Here is a 17,874-nt window from a genome sequence, read left to right as displayed (position 1 = left end):
CGCCTGCCTCGGCCTCCCAAAGTGCTGGGATTACAGGCGTGAGCCACCGCGCCCGGCCACCTAGGAACAATCTTAACCAAGTAAGTGAAAGATCTTTACAATGAAAAGTATAAGACCTTTTTTTTTTTTTTTGATCCAGTATCTTGCTCTGTTGCCAAGGCTAGAGTGCAGTGGTGTGATCTTGGCTCACTGCAACCTCTGCCTCCCGGCTTCAAGCGATTCTTGTGCCTCAGCCTCCTGAGTAGCTGGGACTACAGGTGTGCCACCACGCCTGGCTAATTTTTGCATTTTTAGTGGAGACAGGGTTTCACCACATTGGCCAGGCTATAAACTATAAAACATTGATGAAATTGAAGAGGACACCAAAAAATGGAAAGATATTGTTCATGAATTGAAAGAATCAATATTGTTAAAATGTCCATACTACCTAAAACGCAGTGCAGTCTCCATCAAAATACCAGTGACACTCTTCACAGAAATAGAAAAAATAATCCTCAAATTTTAGAACCACAAAAGACCTAAAATAGCCAAAACCATCCTGAGCAAAAAGAACAAAACTGGAGGAATCACATTACTTGACTTCAAATTATAGCACAGAGCTATTGTAACCAAAACAACATGAGAATACTGGCATAAAAGCAGACACATAGGCTGGGCGTGGTGGCTCGTGCCTATAATCCCAGCACTTTAGGAGGCCTAGGAGGGTGTATCGCTTCAGCCCAGGAGTTTGAGACGAGCCTGGGCAACTTGGCGAAACCTTGTCTCTACAACAAAAAGTACAAAAATTAGCTGGGTGTGGTTGTATGCACCTGTAGTCCCAGCTACTTGGGAGGCTAAGTTGGAAGGATCACCTGAGCCTTAGGAGGTCGAGGCTGCAGTGAGCTGTGATCATACCACTCCATTCTAGCCTGGGCAACAGAGTGAGACCCTGTCTCAAAACTAAACAAAAACAAAAAACCAGACACACAGACCAATGAAACAGAATAGAGAACCCAGAAATAAATCCATATGCCTACAGTTAACTCAATTTCAACAAAGGTGCTAAGAACGTACGCTGGGGAAAGGACAATCTCTTCAATAAATGGTGCTGGGAAAACAGGATATCCATATGCAGAAGAAAAATCTAATAACAAATCTGATCAAAATGGATTAAAGACTTAAATCTAAGACCTCAAACTACTACAAGGAAACATTGGGAAAACTTTCCAGGATATTGGTTTGGGCAAAGATTTCTTGAGTAATATCCCCAAAGTACAGGTAACCAAAGCAAAAATGGACACGTGATCACATGAAGTTAAAAAGCTTCTGCACAGGAAATGAAGCAGTCAACAAAGTGAAGAGACAACCCACAGAATGGGAGAAAATATTTGAAACTACCATTTGACAAAGAATTAATAACCAGAATATATAAGGGGTTCAGACAACTCTATAGGAAAAAATCTAACAATCTGATTTAAAAATGGGCAAAAGATCTGAACAGACATTTCTCAAAAGGAGGCATACAAATGGCAAACAGATCTATGTAAAGCTGCTCAACATATTGATCATCAGAGAAATGCAAATCAAAACTATAATGAATTATCTCACCCTTAAAATGGCTTTTATTCAAAAGATGGGCAAATAATGCTAACCAAGATGTGGAGAAGAGGAAATCCTTGTACACTATTGATGGAAGTGTAAATTAGTACAGCCACTATGGAGAACACTATAGAGGTCCCTCAAAATGGTAAAAATAGAGCTACGATGTGATATAGTAATCCCACTGCTGAATATATACCCAAAAGAAAGGATATCAGTATATCGAAGAGATGTTTGCACTCTCATGTTTATTACAGCACTGTTTACAATAGCCAAGATTTGGAAGCAACCTAAATGTTCAACAGATGAATGTGGCACCTATACAAATGGATTATTCAGCCATAAAAAAATGAGATCCTCTTTTTTGCAACAACGTGGATAGAACTTGAGGATATCATGTTAAGTGAAATAAGTCAGGCACAGACAAACTTTGCATATTCTTACTCATTGCTAAAGCTAAATATTAAGACAATTGAATTCATGGAGATAGATAATAGAATGATGGTTACCAGAGAGTGGGAAGGGTAGTGTGTTGGGGGTGCTGAGTGGGAAATGGGATGGTTAATAGGTACAATAATATAGTTAGATAGAATGAGTAAGATTTAGTATTTGATAGCACAACAGAGTGACTACAATCAGCAATAATTCATTGTATGTTTTAGAATAACTGGGAGAGTACAATTGGAATGTTTGTAACACAAATAAATTATGAATGCTTGAGGTGATGGATACCGCATTTACCCTGATGTGATTATTACACATTGTATGCCTGTATCAAAATATCTTGTGTATCCTATAAATATATATACCTACTATGTACCCATAAAAATTAAAAAGAGTATCTCAAAAATGAAAAAGTCAGTTGATGACAAATTTATCGAATTGTTCAGTTTAGCAGACAACTATGTTTTATATAGTCAACAGTGTTTTATGTACTTTACATATGTTTTGTATATTACTTTAATATCTTTTAGTTTTCGGCCGGGCGCGGTGGCTCAAGCCTGTAATCCCAGCACTTTGGGAGGCCGAGACGGGCGGATCACGAGGTCAGGAGATCGAGACCATCCTGGCTAACACGGTGAAACCCCGTCTCTACTAAAAAAATACAAAAAACTAGCCAGGCGAGGTGGCGGGCGCCTGTAGTCCCAGCTACTCGGGAGGCTGAGGCAGGAGAATGGCGTAAACTCGGGAGGCGGAGCTTGCAGTGAGCTGAGATCCGGCCACTGCACTCCAGCCCGTGTGACAGAGCGAGACTCCGTCTCAAAAAAAAAAAAAAATTTTTTCTTTTCTGTCTCTGTTCAAATTATAATCAGCCTAGCCTTCCTCTGCACTTAAGTCTCTGTTCTTTTTTCTACCCAGATGATTAACTTAACTCCTACAACTCTCGTAGTGGAAAAATACTGAGCTAAGTAATAATGAAATGGAAGAAGTTTGAGCTTTGATGCTGGATAGAACTTGGTTCCAGTTCTGGTTCTACTAGCTCTGTGTCCTTAGGCAAGTTACTTCATCTTCTGAGCCTATATTTCTTTTTCTGTAAAATGGAGATCAGATCTATCTTGCTGGTTTTTTTTTTTTTTTTTTTTTGAGACGGAGTCTTGCTCTGTCGCCCAGGCTGGAGTGTAGTGGTGTAATCTCAGCTTACTGCAATCTCTGCCTCTCAGGTTCAAGGAATTCTCAAAGTGCTGGGATTACAGGTGTGAGCCACCGTGCCTGGACACGTTTTGAGATTAAATGAGGAAATGCTTGTAAAATTCCTGATGTTTAAAAAAAAACAGTGGCCAGGTGCAATTCACACCTGTAATCTTAGCACTTTGGGAGGGTGAGGTGGGAGGATCACTTGAGGCCAGGAGTTCAAGACCAGCCTGGGCAATATAGTGAAACTTTGTGTTTCAAAAAAAAAAAAAAAAAAGCTATCAAGGGTGAGACCTATGACTTTGGGTTTTAAACAAGCTTCTCAGGTAGTTTGAAGCACATTATCAATAGACATACTTTGAGAAATGCACTATCCTTGGCTCCTTGGTTTCAAGTCTAGCTTTGCTAGTAAATAGGTTATAGCATTGACTTTTAGCATTTCCACTTTCTGGGCCTTGTGTTTCTTCAAATATAAAATGAATGACTGAAGATGATGTTTTCTACTGGCTCTAAAATTAAGAAAATTTGTTTTTTAAAATTATTATTTTTTTTAGTGATGGGGATCTTGCTGTGTTGCCCAGTCTGGTCTTGAACTGGCAGGCATGATGGCACATGCCTGTAGTCCCAGCTACACAGGTGGCTGAGGCAGGAGGATTGCCTGAGCCTGGGAATTTGAGGCTGCAGTGAACTGTGATAGCACCACTGCACTCCAGCCTGGGCTTGGATTACAGGAATGAGCCCCTGCACCCAACCCTATTTTATTTTATTTTTATTGTTATTATTTAATTTATTTACTTTGAGACAGAATGTCGCTCTTGTTGCCCAGGCTGGAGTATAATGGCATGATCTCGGCTGACTGCAACTTCTGCCTCCCGGGTTCAAGCAATTCTCCTGCCTCAGCCTCCCGAGTAGCTGGGATTACAGGTGGCTGCCACCAAGCCCAGCTAACTTTTTTGTAATTTTAGTAGAGACAGGGTTTTGCCATGTTGGCCAAGCTGGTCTCGAACTCATGACCTCAGGTGATCTGCCTGCCTCGGCCTCCCAAAGTGCTGCCATTTTACAGGCATGAGTCACGTGCCCAGCCTCTGTTTAAAATTCCATTTATATTTTAGATTCAGGAGGTACATGTGCAGGTTTGTTATAAGGGTGTATTGTGTGGTGCTGAGGTTTGGGCTTCTATTGATCCCACCACCGAGATAGTGAACATAGTGCCCAACAGGAAGTTTTTCAGCCCCTGCCTGCCTCCCTCGTTTTGGAGCCTCCAGTGTCTGTTGTTCCCAACTTTATGTTTGTGTGAACTCAAGATTTAGCTCCTAGTTATAAGTGAGAACATGCGATATTTGGTTTTCTGTTTCTGCTTTGGTTCACTTAGAATAATGGCTTCCAGCTGCATGTTGCTGCAAAGGACATGATTTCATTCTTTTTTGTGACTGCAAATTTTTTGTCTTATAACCCTAAAATTTTTTGAGACAGGGTCTTGCTCTGTTGCCCAGGCGGAGTGCAGTGGTTCTATCACAGCTCACTGCAGCCTCAAACTCCTGGGCTCAGGCAATCCTCCTGCCTCAGCCACCTGTGTAGCTGGGACTACAGGCATGTACCATCATGCCTGGTTAATTTTTACATTTTTTCATAGAGACGAGGTCTCACTATGTTGCCCTGACTGGTCTCAAACTCCTGAGCTCAAGTGATCCTCTTGCCTTGGCCTCCCAAAGTGTTAGGATTATAGGTATGAGCTACTGTGGCCAGCTAACCCTAAATTTTTGTTCTTGTGGATGTAAATATATTTGGTCTGGTGGTGCTGATGCCACTTTTTGGCATAGGTTCAATAGAGGTACTTAAATGTTTTGTTATTTGAGAACTCAGAGTGTTCTTCCTTCTTTGAAGACTGTGGTAGAACTAGATTAACTAGATTTAGGGAGATCTCATGGAACCTCAGGATGCAGTTAGGCCTTAAGATTTGGGGATTAGAGCAGAATAGGGAATTCAAAAAGTTCCCTTTCTTTCTTTTTTTTTTCTTTGAAGATTGGCCCAATCTCTTGACTTCTTCTGCCTTCAGACTGTATTATAGAAAATGGCCCTGGCCGGCAGCTCCTGAGTTTACATGGCTTCTATTTTAGAAAGCCGCCATATTGAGACTGGACTATCTTAATTCCAATTGCACATTGCCAGGAAAGAAACTGTGGTTGTACACACTGGGTACAGTGCTGACTTCTGGCAATGGATAAGGAGGCAGACTCATGTTGCTAAGATGGCCCTGGGATTCCTGCCACTTTTCTTTGAGTTGCAGAGCTGGTTAGAAGTGGTGGTGGTGAACTGAGTAGGTATCCACCTCCTTTATGAAAGCATTTCACTAATTGAGGAGTCACAATATTGTATTTTGCATAGAACCCTTACAATTGAGTCTCATGGAAAAAAGTAGAAATAGGGAGAGACAGGCTAAAAGAAAAAGTAGGATTGTGCTTTTATTCTTAGTTAGGTACCAGATGGGATGGAGCCTTCTATAATTACTTCTACTGGACTATGCTTTTTCATCAACAGTGAATTTTTAGATTGCTTTTGGATATAGTTTTATTTTTAAAAAATTATATAATATGTAATTTTGAAGTTTCCTTGTAATGTTTATTTTATATATTTGGAATTAATTTTTGAAATAAAGAGAAAATTAAATGAGGCTATAAAGGGTATTGGTAGAAAGAAGCACAGGCTTTTGAATCAGACGGGCTTTGTACTTTAATTTTTTTTCTTTTCTTTTTTTTTTTTTTTTGAGACAATGTCTCACTCTGTTGCCCAGGCTGGAGTGCAGTGGCACGGTCTCGGCTCACTGGAACCCCTGCCTCCTGGGTTAAAGTGATTCTCCTACTTCAGCCTCCTGAGTAGCTGAGATTACAGGTGCTTGCCACCATGCCTGGCTAATTTTTATATTTTTAGTAGAGATGAGGTTTCACTATGTTGGCCAGGCTGGTCTCAAACTCTTGACCTCAAGTGATCCACCTGCCTTGGCCTCCCAAAGTGCTGGAATTACAGCCGTGAGCCACTGCACCCAGCTTCCATTTTAATTTTATCTCTGCCTTTTAGTGACTGATTTCTTGATCTCTCTGTGAAATGAACATAATCCTTATATCATGGATTATCTGAGAATCAAATGACATATGTCAAGCTCTTATACTATGTTTCCTAGAAAGTAGGTGCTCAATGAATGATAGATATTATCATTGTCATTTTGTTTCTTAGAATGTAATTGGTGATCTTCATGATATTCTACTCATGGTAAAGACTGGCTATATCTTGGTCTTTAAATATATCAGTGTTATTTGAGGGTAAAGACATACAGCATTTTTTAGATCTGAAAACCAGGAACTAGAATGTGAAAGGAAATATTTTTGCATTGAGTATTTACTGCTTTGCATGTATTTATTTATTAAAGATTTCAGTGGAAATTTTTTTGATCTCTTGTTTAGTGTCAAACCAGAAGAGAAGTACAATTCAACAAAAATTTATGTGTGGAGTTCCTTCTTAAAAGAAGAAAAAAGTGATTATTGAGACTATGGATCGGAGCAAACGGAATTCAATTGCAGGTTTTCCTCCACGTGTGGAGCGTCTTGAAGAGTTTGAAGGAGGTGGTGGAGGAGATGGAAATGTGAGCCAGGTGGGAAGAGTTTGGCCATCTTCCTATCGAGCTCTTATAAGTGCCTTTTCCAGACTGACGCGTTTGGATGATTTCACCTGTGAAAAAATAGGATCTGGTTTCTTTTCTGAAGTGTTCAAGGTGAGTGATACTTCAGCTTTTCTCATATTGTCTTGCTGTGGTCACATTTACTGCAGGTTGACAGTTGTGTTTAATTAGTATGTAGGATTTGCCCAATCAAGGTGCTGTGGATCTTGAATACTGTTCTAAATTCTCCTTTCAAGCTATTTATTAACTTATATTAAGATATTTTGTTTGGGCCAGGCGCGGTGGCTCAAGCCTGTAATCCCAGCACTTTGGGAGGCCAAGACGGGCGGATCACGAGGTCAGGAGATCGAGACCATCCTGGCTAACACGGTGAAACCCCGTCTCTACTAAAAACTACAAAAAACTAGCCAGGCGAGGTGTCAACGCCAGTAGTCCCAGCTACCCGGGAGGCTGAGGCAGGAGAATGGCGTGAACCCAGGAGGCGGAGCTTGCAGTGAGCTGAGATCCGGCCACAGCACTCCAACCTGGGTGACAGAGCGAGACTCCGTCTCAAAAAAAAAAAAAAAAAAAAGATATTTTGTTTGAATCCCAAAAATAATGTGCTGGTTAAAAATTCAAATAACATAGGGGTCTCTTCCACCTCACCTCTACCCCCAGCCACAAGTGTGTGTATGTATCCACACATACATTCTCCAGTACTAACCACTATTAACAATTCGGTGTGTATACTTCTGAACTCTTTCTGTGCCTATACATATATTATTCACACACCTTATATACATATATTAAAATTATACATGTACACACCCACATATATAGTTTTTGTTTGCTTATCTTCAGTAAAATTGATAGCTGGGTGTGATGGCATGCACCTGTAGTCTGAGCTACTCAGGAGGCTCACTTGAGGCTGTGAGTTTGAGAGCAACCTGGGCAACATAGCAAGGCCCTGTCTCAAAAAATTATGAGCTCATAATGCTCCTGAGCAATCATATTTCTCTAGTTCACTCACTCCCTCAAGAGAGTATTTGGTACCTTTTCTTCTCTCATCAAATCCCGGTATTTCCTCTCTAGTCCTCATTGTCAGTAATTAATGAATTGCTTCCCAATTCATGAGAAAATTGAAGCAAACAGAAGAGAACTTCCACAGACTCCCATTACTACAAATAGCTATCAACACACATCTTTACCCAGTTACTTGGCCTTTATACCTTGTGCTATGGATCAACTAACCATGCTCCTAAGTCCATTATTTCTGTTTATATTGTACATTCCATTTCCACTTGCCTACTAATAGGCATTGCCTAAGAAATTCTCCCCTCTCTTTTCTACATTGTATTTTCATTACTAAGTGTTACCATTAAAATGTTAAAAAAATTCTTTTAAGGAAACAAACAAAAAAAACCCCAACATTTTGGCTCGGTTATTTCCCCTTTATTTTATTTTATTTTTATTTTTATTTTTTTGAGATGGAGTCTCAGTCTGTCACCCAGGCTGGGGTGCAGTGGCACAATCTTGGCCCACTGCAACCTCTGCTTCCCAGGTTCAAGCAATTCTCCTTCCTTACTATCTTAACAGTATTTAAGTATATTAAGTACATACTTAACACAACTATTAAGTATGTACACATGGATGTGCCTCCACACTCCAGAACTTTTTCATTTTGCAAAACTGAAACTCTGTACCCATTAAACAACTCCCCATTTCTCCATTCCCCCCAACTCCTGGCAACCACTATCCTACTTTATTTCTAAGAGTTTGATTACCCTAGATATCTCATGTAAGTGAAAACATACAGTATTTGTCTTTTTTTGACTGCCTTATTTCACCTAGTCAGTCTATGTTTAACTTTTTTCCGTAGCGGTTGTGCCATTTTACAGTTCTATCAGCAATACGTAAGGGTTCCAGTTTCTCCACGTGCTCACTGGCACTTATTTTTCTTTTTCATGATAATAATCCTATTTGGTGTGAAAAGTGGTATATCATTGTGGTTTTGATTTGCATTTTTCTAAGTGACTAGTGATATCTAGCATCTTTTCATGTGCTTATGGACCTTTTTTGTATATCTTCTTGGAGAAACGTATATTTGAATCCTTTGCTCATTTTTGAATTGCATTGTATTTATATATTTTATATATAGGGAATATTTATCCCTTACCAGATATATGATTTGCAAATATTTTCTCACAATTTGTAGTTTGTCTTTTCACTCTCATGATGGTGTCCTTTTTTGCACAGAAATTTTAAATTCTGATTAAGTCAAATTAATTTTTTCTTTTGTTACCTTTTGCTTTTTATGCCAATCCAAGGAATCATCACCAAATTCAATATCATGAAGATTTTCTGCAATATTTTCTTCTAAGAGTTTTATAGTTTTAGCTCTTACATTTAGGTTTTTGATAATTTTAAGTTAATTTTTCAATATGGTATAAAGTAAAGGTCCCATTTCATTCTTTTGCTTGTGGATAACAAGTTTTACAAACGCTCTTTCTTGAAAAGACTGTCCTTTCCCCATTGAGTGATTTTGGCGCTCTTCATGTCACAATTAATCATGTTAGCGAGGGTTGATCTCTCTCTCTCTCTCTCTCTCTCTCTCTCCTTCTCCCTCTCCCTCTCCCTCTCTCCCCCCCCGCCTTTTTTTTTTTTAAGACAGGGTCTCATTCTGTTACCTAGGCTGGAGTGCAGGGGTGCTATCTCACTGCAGCCTTGACTTCCCAGACTCAAGTGATCCTCCCACTTCAGCCTCCCAGGTAGCTGGGACTACAGACACACACCATCATGCCTGGCTAATTTTTGTATTTTTTTGTGTGTACAGTTGTGGTTTCACCATGTTGCCTAGGCTGGTCTTGAACTCCTGGGCTCAAGTGATCAGCTTGCCTCTGCCTCCCAAAGTGCTGGGATTACAGGTATGCACCACCTTGCCCAGCCTCTTTTTTTTTTTTTTCTTAGAGACAGGGTCTCACTTTGTCATCCAGGCTGCAGTGCAGTGGCGTGGACATAGCTGACTGCATCCTCAAACTCCTGGACTCAAGTGACTCTCCCATCCCAGCCTCCCAAGTAGCTGGGATTACAGGCATGTTACTGTCACGTCAGCTAATTTTAAAGTGTTTTGTGCAGATGGAGTCTTGCTCTATTGCCCAGGCTGATCTTGAATTTCTGGGCTCAAATGATCCTCCTGCTTCAGTCTCCCAAAGTGCTGGCATTATAGGCATGAGCCACTGCACTCAGCCTTTTCTTTCTTCTTTTTTCGAGACAGGGTCTCACTATGTTGCCCAGGCTTGTCTTGAACTCCTGGGCCCGGGCAATCCTCCTGCCCCTGCCTCCCAAAGTCCAAATGCTGGGATTATGGGCGTTAGCCACCGTGCCCAGGCTTTTTCTTAAAATGGGGTCCCTCTGTGTTGTCTAGGCTGGTCAAACTCCTGACCTCAATCAGTCTTCCTGCTTCAACTTCCTGAGTTGTTAATTCATTTTAATTTTTGTAATCTGATTGTTAGTGAAGTCTTTTTGTTTATTGGTCATTTATAAAACTTGTTCACTTATATTCTTACCTGCCTTTTTCTGTTTTGTTGATTTTTTTGTAGTTCTTTACATATCCTGATAGTAATTCTTTTTTTTTTTTTTTTGAGACGGAGTCTTGCTCTGTCGCCTAGGCTGGAGTGCAGTGGCCGGATCTCAGCTCACTGCAAGCTCCGCCTCCTGGGTTCATGCCATTCTCCTGCCTCAGCCTCCCGAGTAGCTGGGACTACAGGCGCCGCCACCTCGCCCGGCTAATTTTTTGTATTTTTAGTAGAGACGGGATTTCACCATGTTAGCCAGGATGGTCTCGATCTCCTGACCTCGTGATCCGCCCGTCTCAGCCTCCCAAAGTGCTGGGATTACAGGCTTGAGCCACCGCGCCTGGCCCCTGATAGTAATTCTTTTTTGAAGTCATTATTATGTTAATTTGGCTTCTAGATACTTTCTTATTCAAGCCACCATTGCATTTCATAGTGAAAAACACAAAGCCTCCCCAATGTATTTGCATACATTTAATGCAGAATTTGATCCCAACACTCTAATCAATAAACATCTAGGAAAATGTGGTGAATATTACTGATAAAGTAATGGGAAGAAACTGAAGAATTTTGTACAGGCTGAGTTTTAACTAAGACTTAATTTTTAATTAAAAGCAAAACTTACATTTTCAAAAGAGTTTGCCCCTCCAAAAAAACCAGATTAGATAGCTTCTAAACTATATTAAATTATGCCAAATAAATTTTTTTTTTTTTTTTTTTCGAGACAGAGTCTTTGGTCTGTCTCCCATGCTGCAATACAGTGGTATGATCTTGCTCACTACAACCTCTGCCTCCCGGGTTCAAGTGGTTCTCCTGCCTCAGCCTCCTGAGTAGCTGGGATTACAGGCACCCACCATCATGCCTGGGTAATTTTTATATTTTTGTAGAGACAGGGTTTCACCACGTTGGCCAGGGTGGTCTTGAACTCCTGACCTCTGGTGATCTGCCCACGACCTCCAGTGATCTGCCCACCTTGGCCTCCTGAAGTGCTAGGATTACAGGTGTGAGCCACCACTCCCAGCCACCAAATAAAATTATTATAAAACAAAGGTTAGTGCTTCAAAGAAACACCACCACCATAAATGTCGAGCCAGTTCAGGTGCTGCCAATAGAATCCTAAAGAGTGATGTCTCTGGTTCATGTGAACAATTTCCGCAGTCCATGTGCTTTGAGGACAATTCAGGCCCTAAGGCAGACCATGCTCTACAGAGCTTCCCCTTCCCCACCCCAGTTACCACCCTACCTTGTGCTGGGCAGGCAGCACGTAGCTAGGAATGCTGCCTCCCTGAGCCACCACACCCGGCCAGTATGTTTAGCTTTATAAAAAACTGCCAAACTCTTCCAAAGAGGCAGTACCATTTTGCATTCATTTTTTTTTTTTTTGAGACAGAGTCTCACTCTGTCTCCCAGGCTGGGGTGGAGTGGTGTGATCTCGGCTCACTACAACCTCTGCCTTCCGCATTCAAGCAATTCCCTCCCTCAGCTTCCTGAGTAGCTGGGATTACGGATGTCCACCACCAGGCTCAGCTAAGTTTTGTATTTTTAGTAGAGATGGCCAAGATCACCATCTTGGCCAGGCTGGTCTTGAATTCCTGACCTTGTGATCCACCTGCCTCAGCCTCCCAAAGTGCTAGGATTGCAGACGTGAGCCACCGTGCCCTGCCCCAGTTTGCATTTCAACTAGGAATGAATACAGAGTTCCTGTTGGTCCATATCCTTGTCAGTATTTGATGTCAGTGTTCTGGATTTTGGCCAATGTAATTAGTATGTAGTAGTATCTCACTGTTATTTTAATTTTCAAATATCTAATGGTATATGATATAGTTTGGATGTTTGTTCCCTCCAAATCTCGTGTTGAAATGTGATTTCCAATGTTGAAGGTGGGGCCTAGTGGGAAGTGATTGGATCATGGAAGTAGATCCCTCATGAATGGTTTAGTGCTATCCCGTTGGTGATAAGTGAGTTCTTGCTCAGTTTGTTCATGTGACATCTGGCTATTTAAAAGAATCTGGGACCTCCCCCTACTCTCTCTTGATCTCACTCTCCCCATGTGACATGCTGGCACCACCCTGTCACCTTCCTCCATGATTGTAAACTTCCAGAGGCCCTCACCAGAAGTAGATGCTGGCACTGTGTTTCATATGCAGCTTCCAGAACCGTGAGTCAATTAAACCTCTTTTCTTTATAAATAGCCTGATCTCAGGTGTTTCTTTATAGCAATGCAAGAATGGCCTAACACAACATATGATGTTGAATATTTTCTCAGATACTTACTTGCCATCTGTGTGTCTTATTTGGTGAGATATCTGTTCAACTTTTTAATCAGGGTTTCTTTCGTTTTTTTTTTTTTTTTGAGACAGAGTCTCACTCTGTCTCCCAGGCTAGAGTGCAGTGGTGTGGTCATGGCTCACAGAAGCCTTGAACTGCCAGGCTCAAGTGTAAAGACAAGGTCTCTACAAAAAACAAAAACAAAAACAAAAACAAACAAACAAACAAAAAAACACACATTCAGTCTTCCTATCCGTTAACATGAAATATCTCTCCATTTTATTTAGTTCTTCTTTGATGTCTTTCATCAGAGTTTTGTGGTTTTTCTCATATAGATCCTATATATACAGTCACAATGACATTTCAGACAATGATGGACTGCTTATAAAATGGTGGTCCTATAAGGTTATAATAGAGATGGAAAATTCCTATGGCCTAGTGACATTGTGTACCTGTGTATCTGTTTAACATCGTAGTGCAATGTATTACCCATGATGGTGGTGTTGCGGGTGCTAATAATCTTACCACAGTGCCAGTTGTATAAAGAATAGCACATATAATTATGTACAGAATGTAATAATTGATAAAGATAATAATTGACTATGTTAATGGTTTATATATATACTACATTATACTTTTAATTGTTATTTTAGAGTATACTCCTATTAATTAAAAAAAAAAAGTTAACTGCAAAACAGTCTCAGGCAGGCCGTTTAGGAGATATTCCAGAAGGCATTGTTACCATAGGATATGATAGCTCCATGTGTGTTATTGTCCCTGAAAACCTTCTGGTGAGGCAAAATGTGGAGATGGATGACAGTGATATTATGATCCTGACCCTCTGTAGGCCTGGGCTAATGTGTATGTTTGTGTCTTAGTTTTTAACGTAAATGTTTAAAGAGTAAAAAAAAAAAAAAATTAATAGAAAAAACTTACAGACTAAAGAAAGAAAATATTTTTGTACAGCTTGGTACAATGTGTTTATGTTTTAAGTTAAGTGTTACTGTGAAAGAATCAAGCAATTATATTTTTAAATTTCATTTTGTTTTGTTTTTGAGATAGATCTCACTCTGTCACCTAGTCTGGAGTGCAGTGGCATGATCTGGCTCACTGCAGCCTTGAACTCCTGGGCTCAGGAGAGCCTCCTGCTTCAGCCTCCTGAGTACCTGGGACTACTGGTATACTACTGTGCCCGGCTAATTTTTAAAATTATTTGTAGAGTTGAGGTCTCACTATGTTGCCCGTGCTGGTCTTTAACTCCTAGACTTACATAATCCTCCTACCTTGGCTTCCCAAAGTACTGGGATTATAGGTGTGAACAACTGTACCTGGCTGAGGCCCCATTTTAAAAAATCACACTTAACACAAATTTATGTTTTCTTTCAAAGGATACCCCTTCTTTCTTTTTTAAAACTAGCTGTGGTTTATTGATGAATGGAAAGCTTAAAAAATGGATTCTGGAGGTAGGGGTATTTGGTTTTGCCCCTGTACCTGCCTTAGGGAAGTTTGACTTTGTATATTTGCCAGACCTACTTGGAGCCCTGGGCAGAACCTGACAGTCAAATAATTACTCTTTGATTGTACTGATTATCTACTGTTTGTATGCATTTTATAGTTCATTGTTTTCTAATTCTATCTTCAGTTACTTTCTTTTTTTTTTTTTTTTTTTTTTTTTTTTTTTTTTTTTTGCAGTGGCCAGATCTCAGCTCACTGCAACCTCTGCCTCCCGGGTTCACGCCATTCTCCTGCCTCAGCCTTCCGAGTAGCTGGGACTACAGGCGCCTGCCACCGCGCCCGGCTAGTTTTTTTGTAATTTTTAGTAGAGACGGGGTTTCACCGTGTTAGCCAGGATGGTCTTGATCTCCTGACCTCGTGATCCGCCGGTCTCGGCCTCACAAAGTGCTGGGATTACAGGCTTGAGCCACCGCGCCCGGCTTCAGTTACTTTCTTTTGCCTACTTTCTTGGGCCTATTTTTTTGTTCTTTCTCTAGGATCTGTAATGTTATTCTTATCTCAGTTTTTCCTAATATTTCGTATTTTCTAATACATGCATTTAAGTTTTAATATTTCCTCGTTTTTATTTTTATTTAAAAATTTTTTAGAGACAGAGTCTATTTCTGTTGCCTAGGCTGGAGTGCAGTAGTGTGATCATAGCTTCCTGCAGCCTCCGGCTCCTTGGCTCAAGGGATCCTCCTGCCTCAGCCTCCTGAGTAGCTAGGCCTGCCTACAGGTGTGCAACAATATACCCAGCTAATTTTTTTGATTTTTTTGTAGAGATGGAAGTTCACTATGTTGCCCACACTAGTCTCGAACTCCTGGCCTCAAGTGATCTGCCTACCTTGGATAGCTTGAGCTATCCTGGGCAAAATAGTGAGAAACCCTGTCTTAAAAAAAAAAAAAAAGGAAGTTTTTTTTCTTCTATGCTTTGAACCAGCTTAAGTGGTATTAAAATGATTTATTTCTTAAATATTTGGTAGAATTTCACTGTGAAATTCTGTGCCAAGTACTTGGAAAACTTTTCCTATTCTTCTAGGATAATTGGTCTATTTAAGTTTTTGTTTCTTCTGAGGCCAAGTTTTGTAAATTATATTTTACTAGAAAATTATAATTTCTTATAACTTTTCTAATATACTTGCAAAGAGCTGAGTAAAATTTGACCTTTAAAATTTTTTTCGTTAAATCCTTTTCAGATTAGTTGCAACTCTTAGAGTGTAGATCATAAGTTTGGCTATTAATTGTGTTTACTCATACTTTTTCATGGTTTATTTATTTATTTCTTGGAGACAGGGTCTTGCTCTGTCACCTAGTTTGGAGACAGGGTCTTGCTCTGTCACCTAGTTTGGAGTGTGGTGATGTGATCATGGCTCACTGCAGCCTTGACTTCCTGGGCTCAGGTGACCCTCCTGCCTCAGCCTCCCAAGTATCTGAGATCACAGGTGTATGCTGCCATGCCCACCAATTTATTTTTTATTTTTATTTTTGGTAGAGACAGGGTCTCATTATGTTGCCCAGGCTGGTCTTGAATTCCTGGCCTCAGGTGATCCTCCCACCTCAGCCTCCCAAAGTGTTGGGATTACAAGTCTGAGCCACTGCACCTGGCTTTGGCTTTTTGTTTCTCCTTTGATTTTTAATTTTTTATTGAAAGCCGATCTTCAAGGGTAGATGCTTTTGTAATTGTCCAACTGGTTCTTCTTACCCATTTCTCAGAAAAGCCAATAAACTGAGAACAGCAGGAGTTGCAGCAGAGAAATAATTTAATAATCACAAGGCAAGCCAAGCAATGAGAATGAGAGATATTTCTCAAGTCTGTCTTCCCAAGAATTGAGAGGTTAGAGTTTTTCGAGGATAGTTTGGCAGGCAGGGGGGCTAGGGATTGGGGAGTGCTGATTGGTTGGGTCAAGGATGAAATCATAGGGGGTTGAAACTGCCTCTTGCACTGAGTCAGTTACTAGGTGGCGGTGGTGGGGAGTGTCACAAGAGCAGTCAAGTTGGTTTCTTGTTATAGGTTGCCAATCCAGGTGGTGCCATCTGGTTCATCAGAATGCAAGGTCTGAAAAAGACCTCAAACACCAGTCTTAGGTTTTACAATAGTGATGTTATCTGTAGGAGCAGTTGGGGAAGTTACAAATCTTGTGACCTCTGGCTACATGACCCCCGAACCATAATTCTAACTGTGTGGCCAGTCTGTTAGTTTTACAAAGGCAGTTTCATCCCCACGCAAGCAGGGGATTAGTTTCCTGAAGGGACTGTTATCATCTTTGTTTTAAAGTTAAACTATAAACTAAATTCCTCCCATAGTTAGCTTGGCTTATGCCCGGATACGGGGAGGGACAGTTAGGACAGTTAGCTTATGTGGTTAGAAGCAAGATGGAGTCAGCGATGTTAGATTTCTCTTACTGTTACAATTTTGCAAAGGCAGTTTCATTTTCCCTGAGAGTTATTTTATTCTAGGTTGTGGATATGTTCCAATATGGTGAGCTCACTTTTGCCTCTGTTGGGGTCAAATAGATTCTGGATCTGAACCTAAAGGCTTTATTTTTATTTATTGGCACAGTCTTTCTGTACAGTGTGTATGGTTCAAATTTGAAGCCTAAACCTGAATCTCATAGTTGGCTGTTATTCCTCATTCGAGGCAATAGGGATAGCATTATCCCACTATGAATGCCTATTACAAAATAGGAGAAAGCTAATTAAATGTATTTTGTGGTGTTTTAGAAAGTAATTATTTAATTTTATGGTGAAAGCATTATCACTGGGAAAGCGAGGAATAGGTCTGTTTATTTTTGGTTGCATGTAATATAGTCTGATACAGTATTTGGTAAACTACAGCCTTGGACCAATGTTTTAGAAATAAAGTTTTATTGGAACACATCTGTACTCATTGAGTACTTTGTAACAGAGACCATATGTCCCTCAAAGCCTTTTTTTTTTAAATAGAGTCTCATTTTGTCACACAAGCTGGAGTGCAGTGGCATGATCATAACTCGGTGTAACTTTGAACTCCTGAGCTCAAGGGATCCTCCCATCTTAGCTTCACAAATAGATAAGACTACAGGCGTGTGCTACCACACCCAGCTAATTTTTAAATTTTTTTGTAGAGACAGTGTATCTCTATGTTGCCTAGGCTGGTGTCAAACTTCTGCCTCAATCTATCCTCCCACCTTGGCCTCTCAAAGCATTGAGATTATGGGCATGAGCCACTGTACCTGGCCTTCAAAGCCTAAGATATTTACTGTTTTACCCTTTACAGAAAAAAGCTTCCAACTCCTGATCTAATAGCTGCAGTGCACAGATAGGTGATGTTTAGTTTTTATCTTTGATTACAAAGTACAGATGATTATCGAGCTTTAAAGGTCAGGTTAAATAAAAAGTATATCTGTGGTGATAAAAGGAAATGTTTGACTTCTGGTGTAGGATATACAAATTGCACAGGTAACTTAAGGACTTTTAGTTGTCCTAGATAGCAAAATAAAGATTGGTTGATGGATTACTTTACAATTAGAGTGTGGATTTATGTAGTTTATTTGTATACCTCTTTTTTTTTTTTAGATGGATCTTGCTCTGCCACCCAGGCTGGAGTACAGTGGCGTGATCTCAACTCACTGCAAACTCCACCTTCCGGGTTCAAGCGATTATCCTGCCTCAGCCTCCCAAGTAGCTGGGACTACAGGC

The 17,874-nt window shown here is 40.4% G+C and overlaps 1 protein-coding gene across 3 annotated transcripts in view; it reads left to right on the top strand.

Moving 5' to 3' along the window:
* The window catches only part of TESK2 (testis-specific kinase 2), a 155,313-nt gene that overhangs the window by 31,965 nt on the left and 105,474 nt on the right, over positions 1-17,874 (top strand). For 2 of the 3 annotated variants that reach the window (XM_011946360.1, XM_011946369.1), the window contains one exon: positions 6,669-6,976. The exons of the other annotated variant lie outside the window; for it this stretch is intronic. In XM_011946360.1, coding sequence (XP_011801750.1) covers positions 6,755-6,976 — 222 coding nt within the window. In that variant the 5' untranslated portion in view covers positions 6,669-6,754. The remainder of the gene's footprint in view (positions 1-6,668; positions 6,977-17,874) is intronic. 3 annotated transcript variants of the gene reach the window in all.

This window comes from Colobus angolensis, unplaced genomic scaffold, assembly GCF_000951035.1.
Source record: "Colobus angolensis palliatus isolate OR3802 unplaced genomic scaffold, Cang.pa_1.0 Scaffold106, whole genome shotgun sequence".
In the NCBI taxonomy this organism is placed as follows: domain Eukaryota; kingdom Metazoa; phylum Chordata; class Mammalia; order Primates; family Cercopithecidae; genus Colobus; species Colobus angolensis.
Note: the sequence above shows the minus strand (reverse complement) of the source record. Positions and strands in the feature narration are given on the sequence as shown.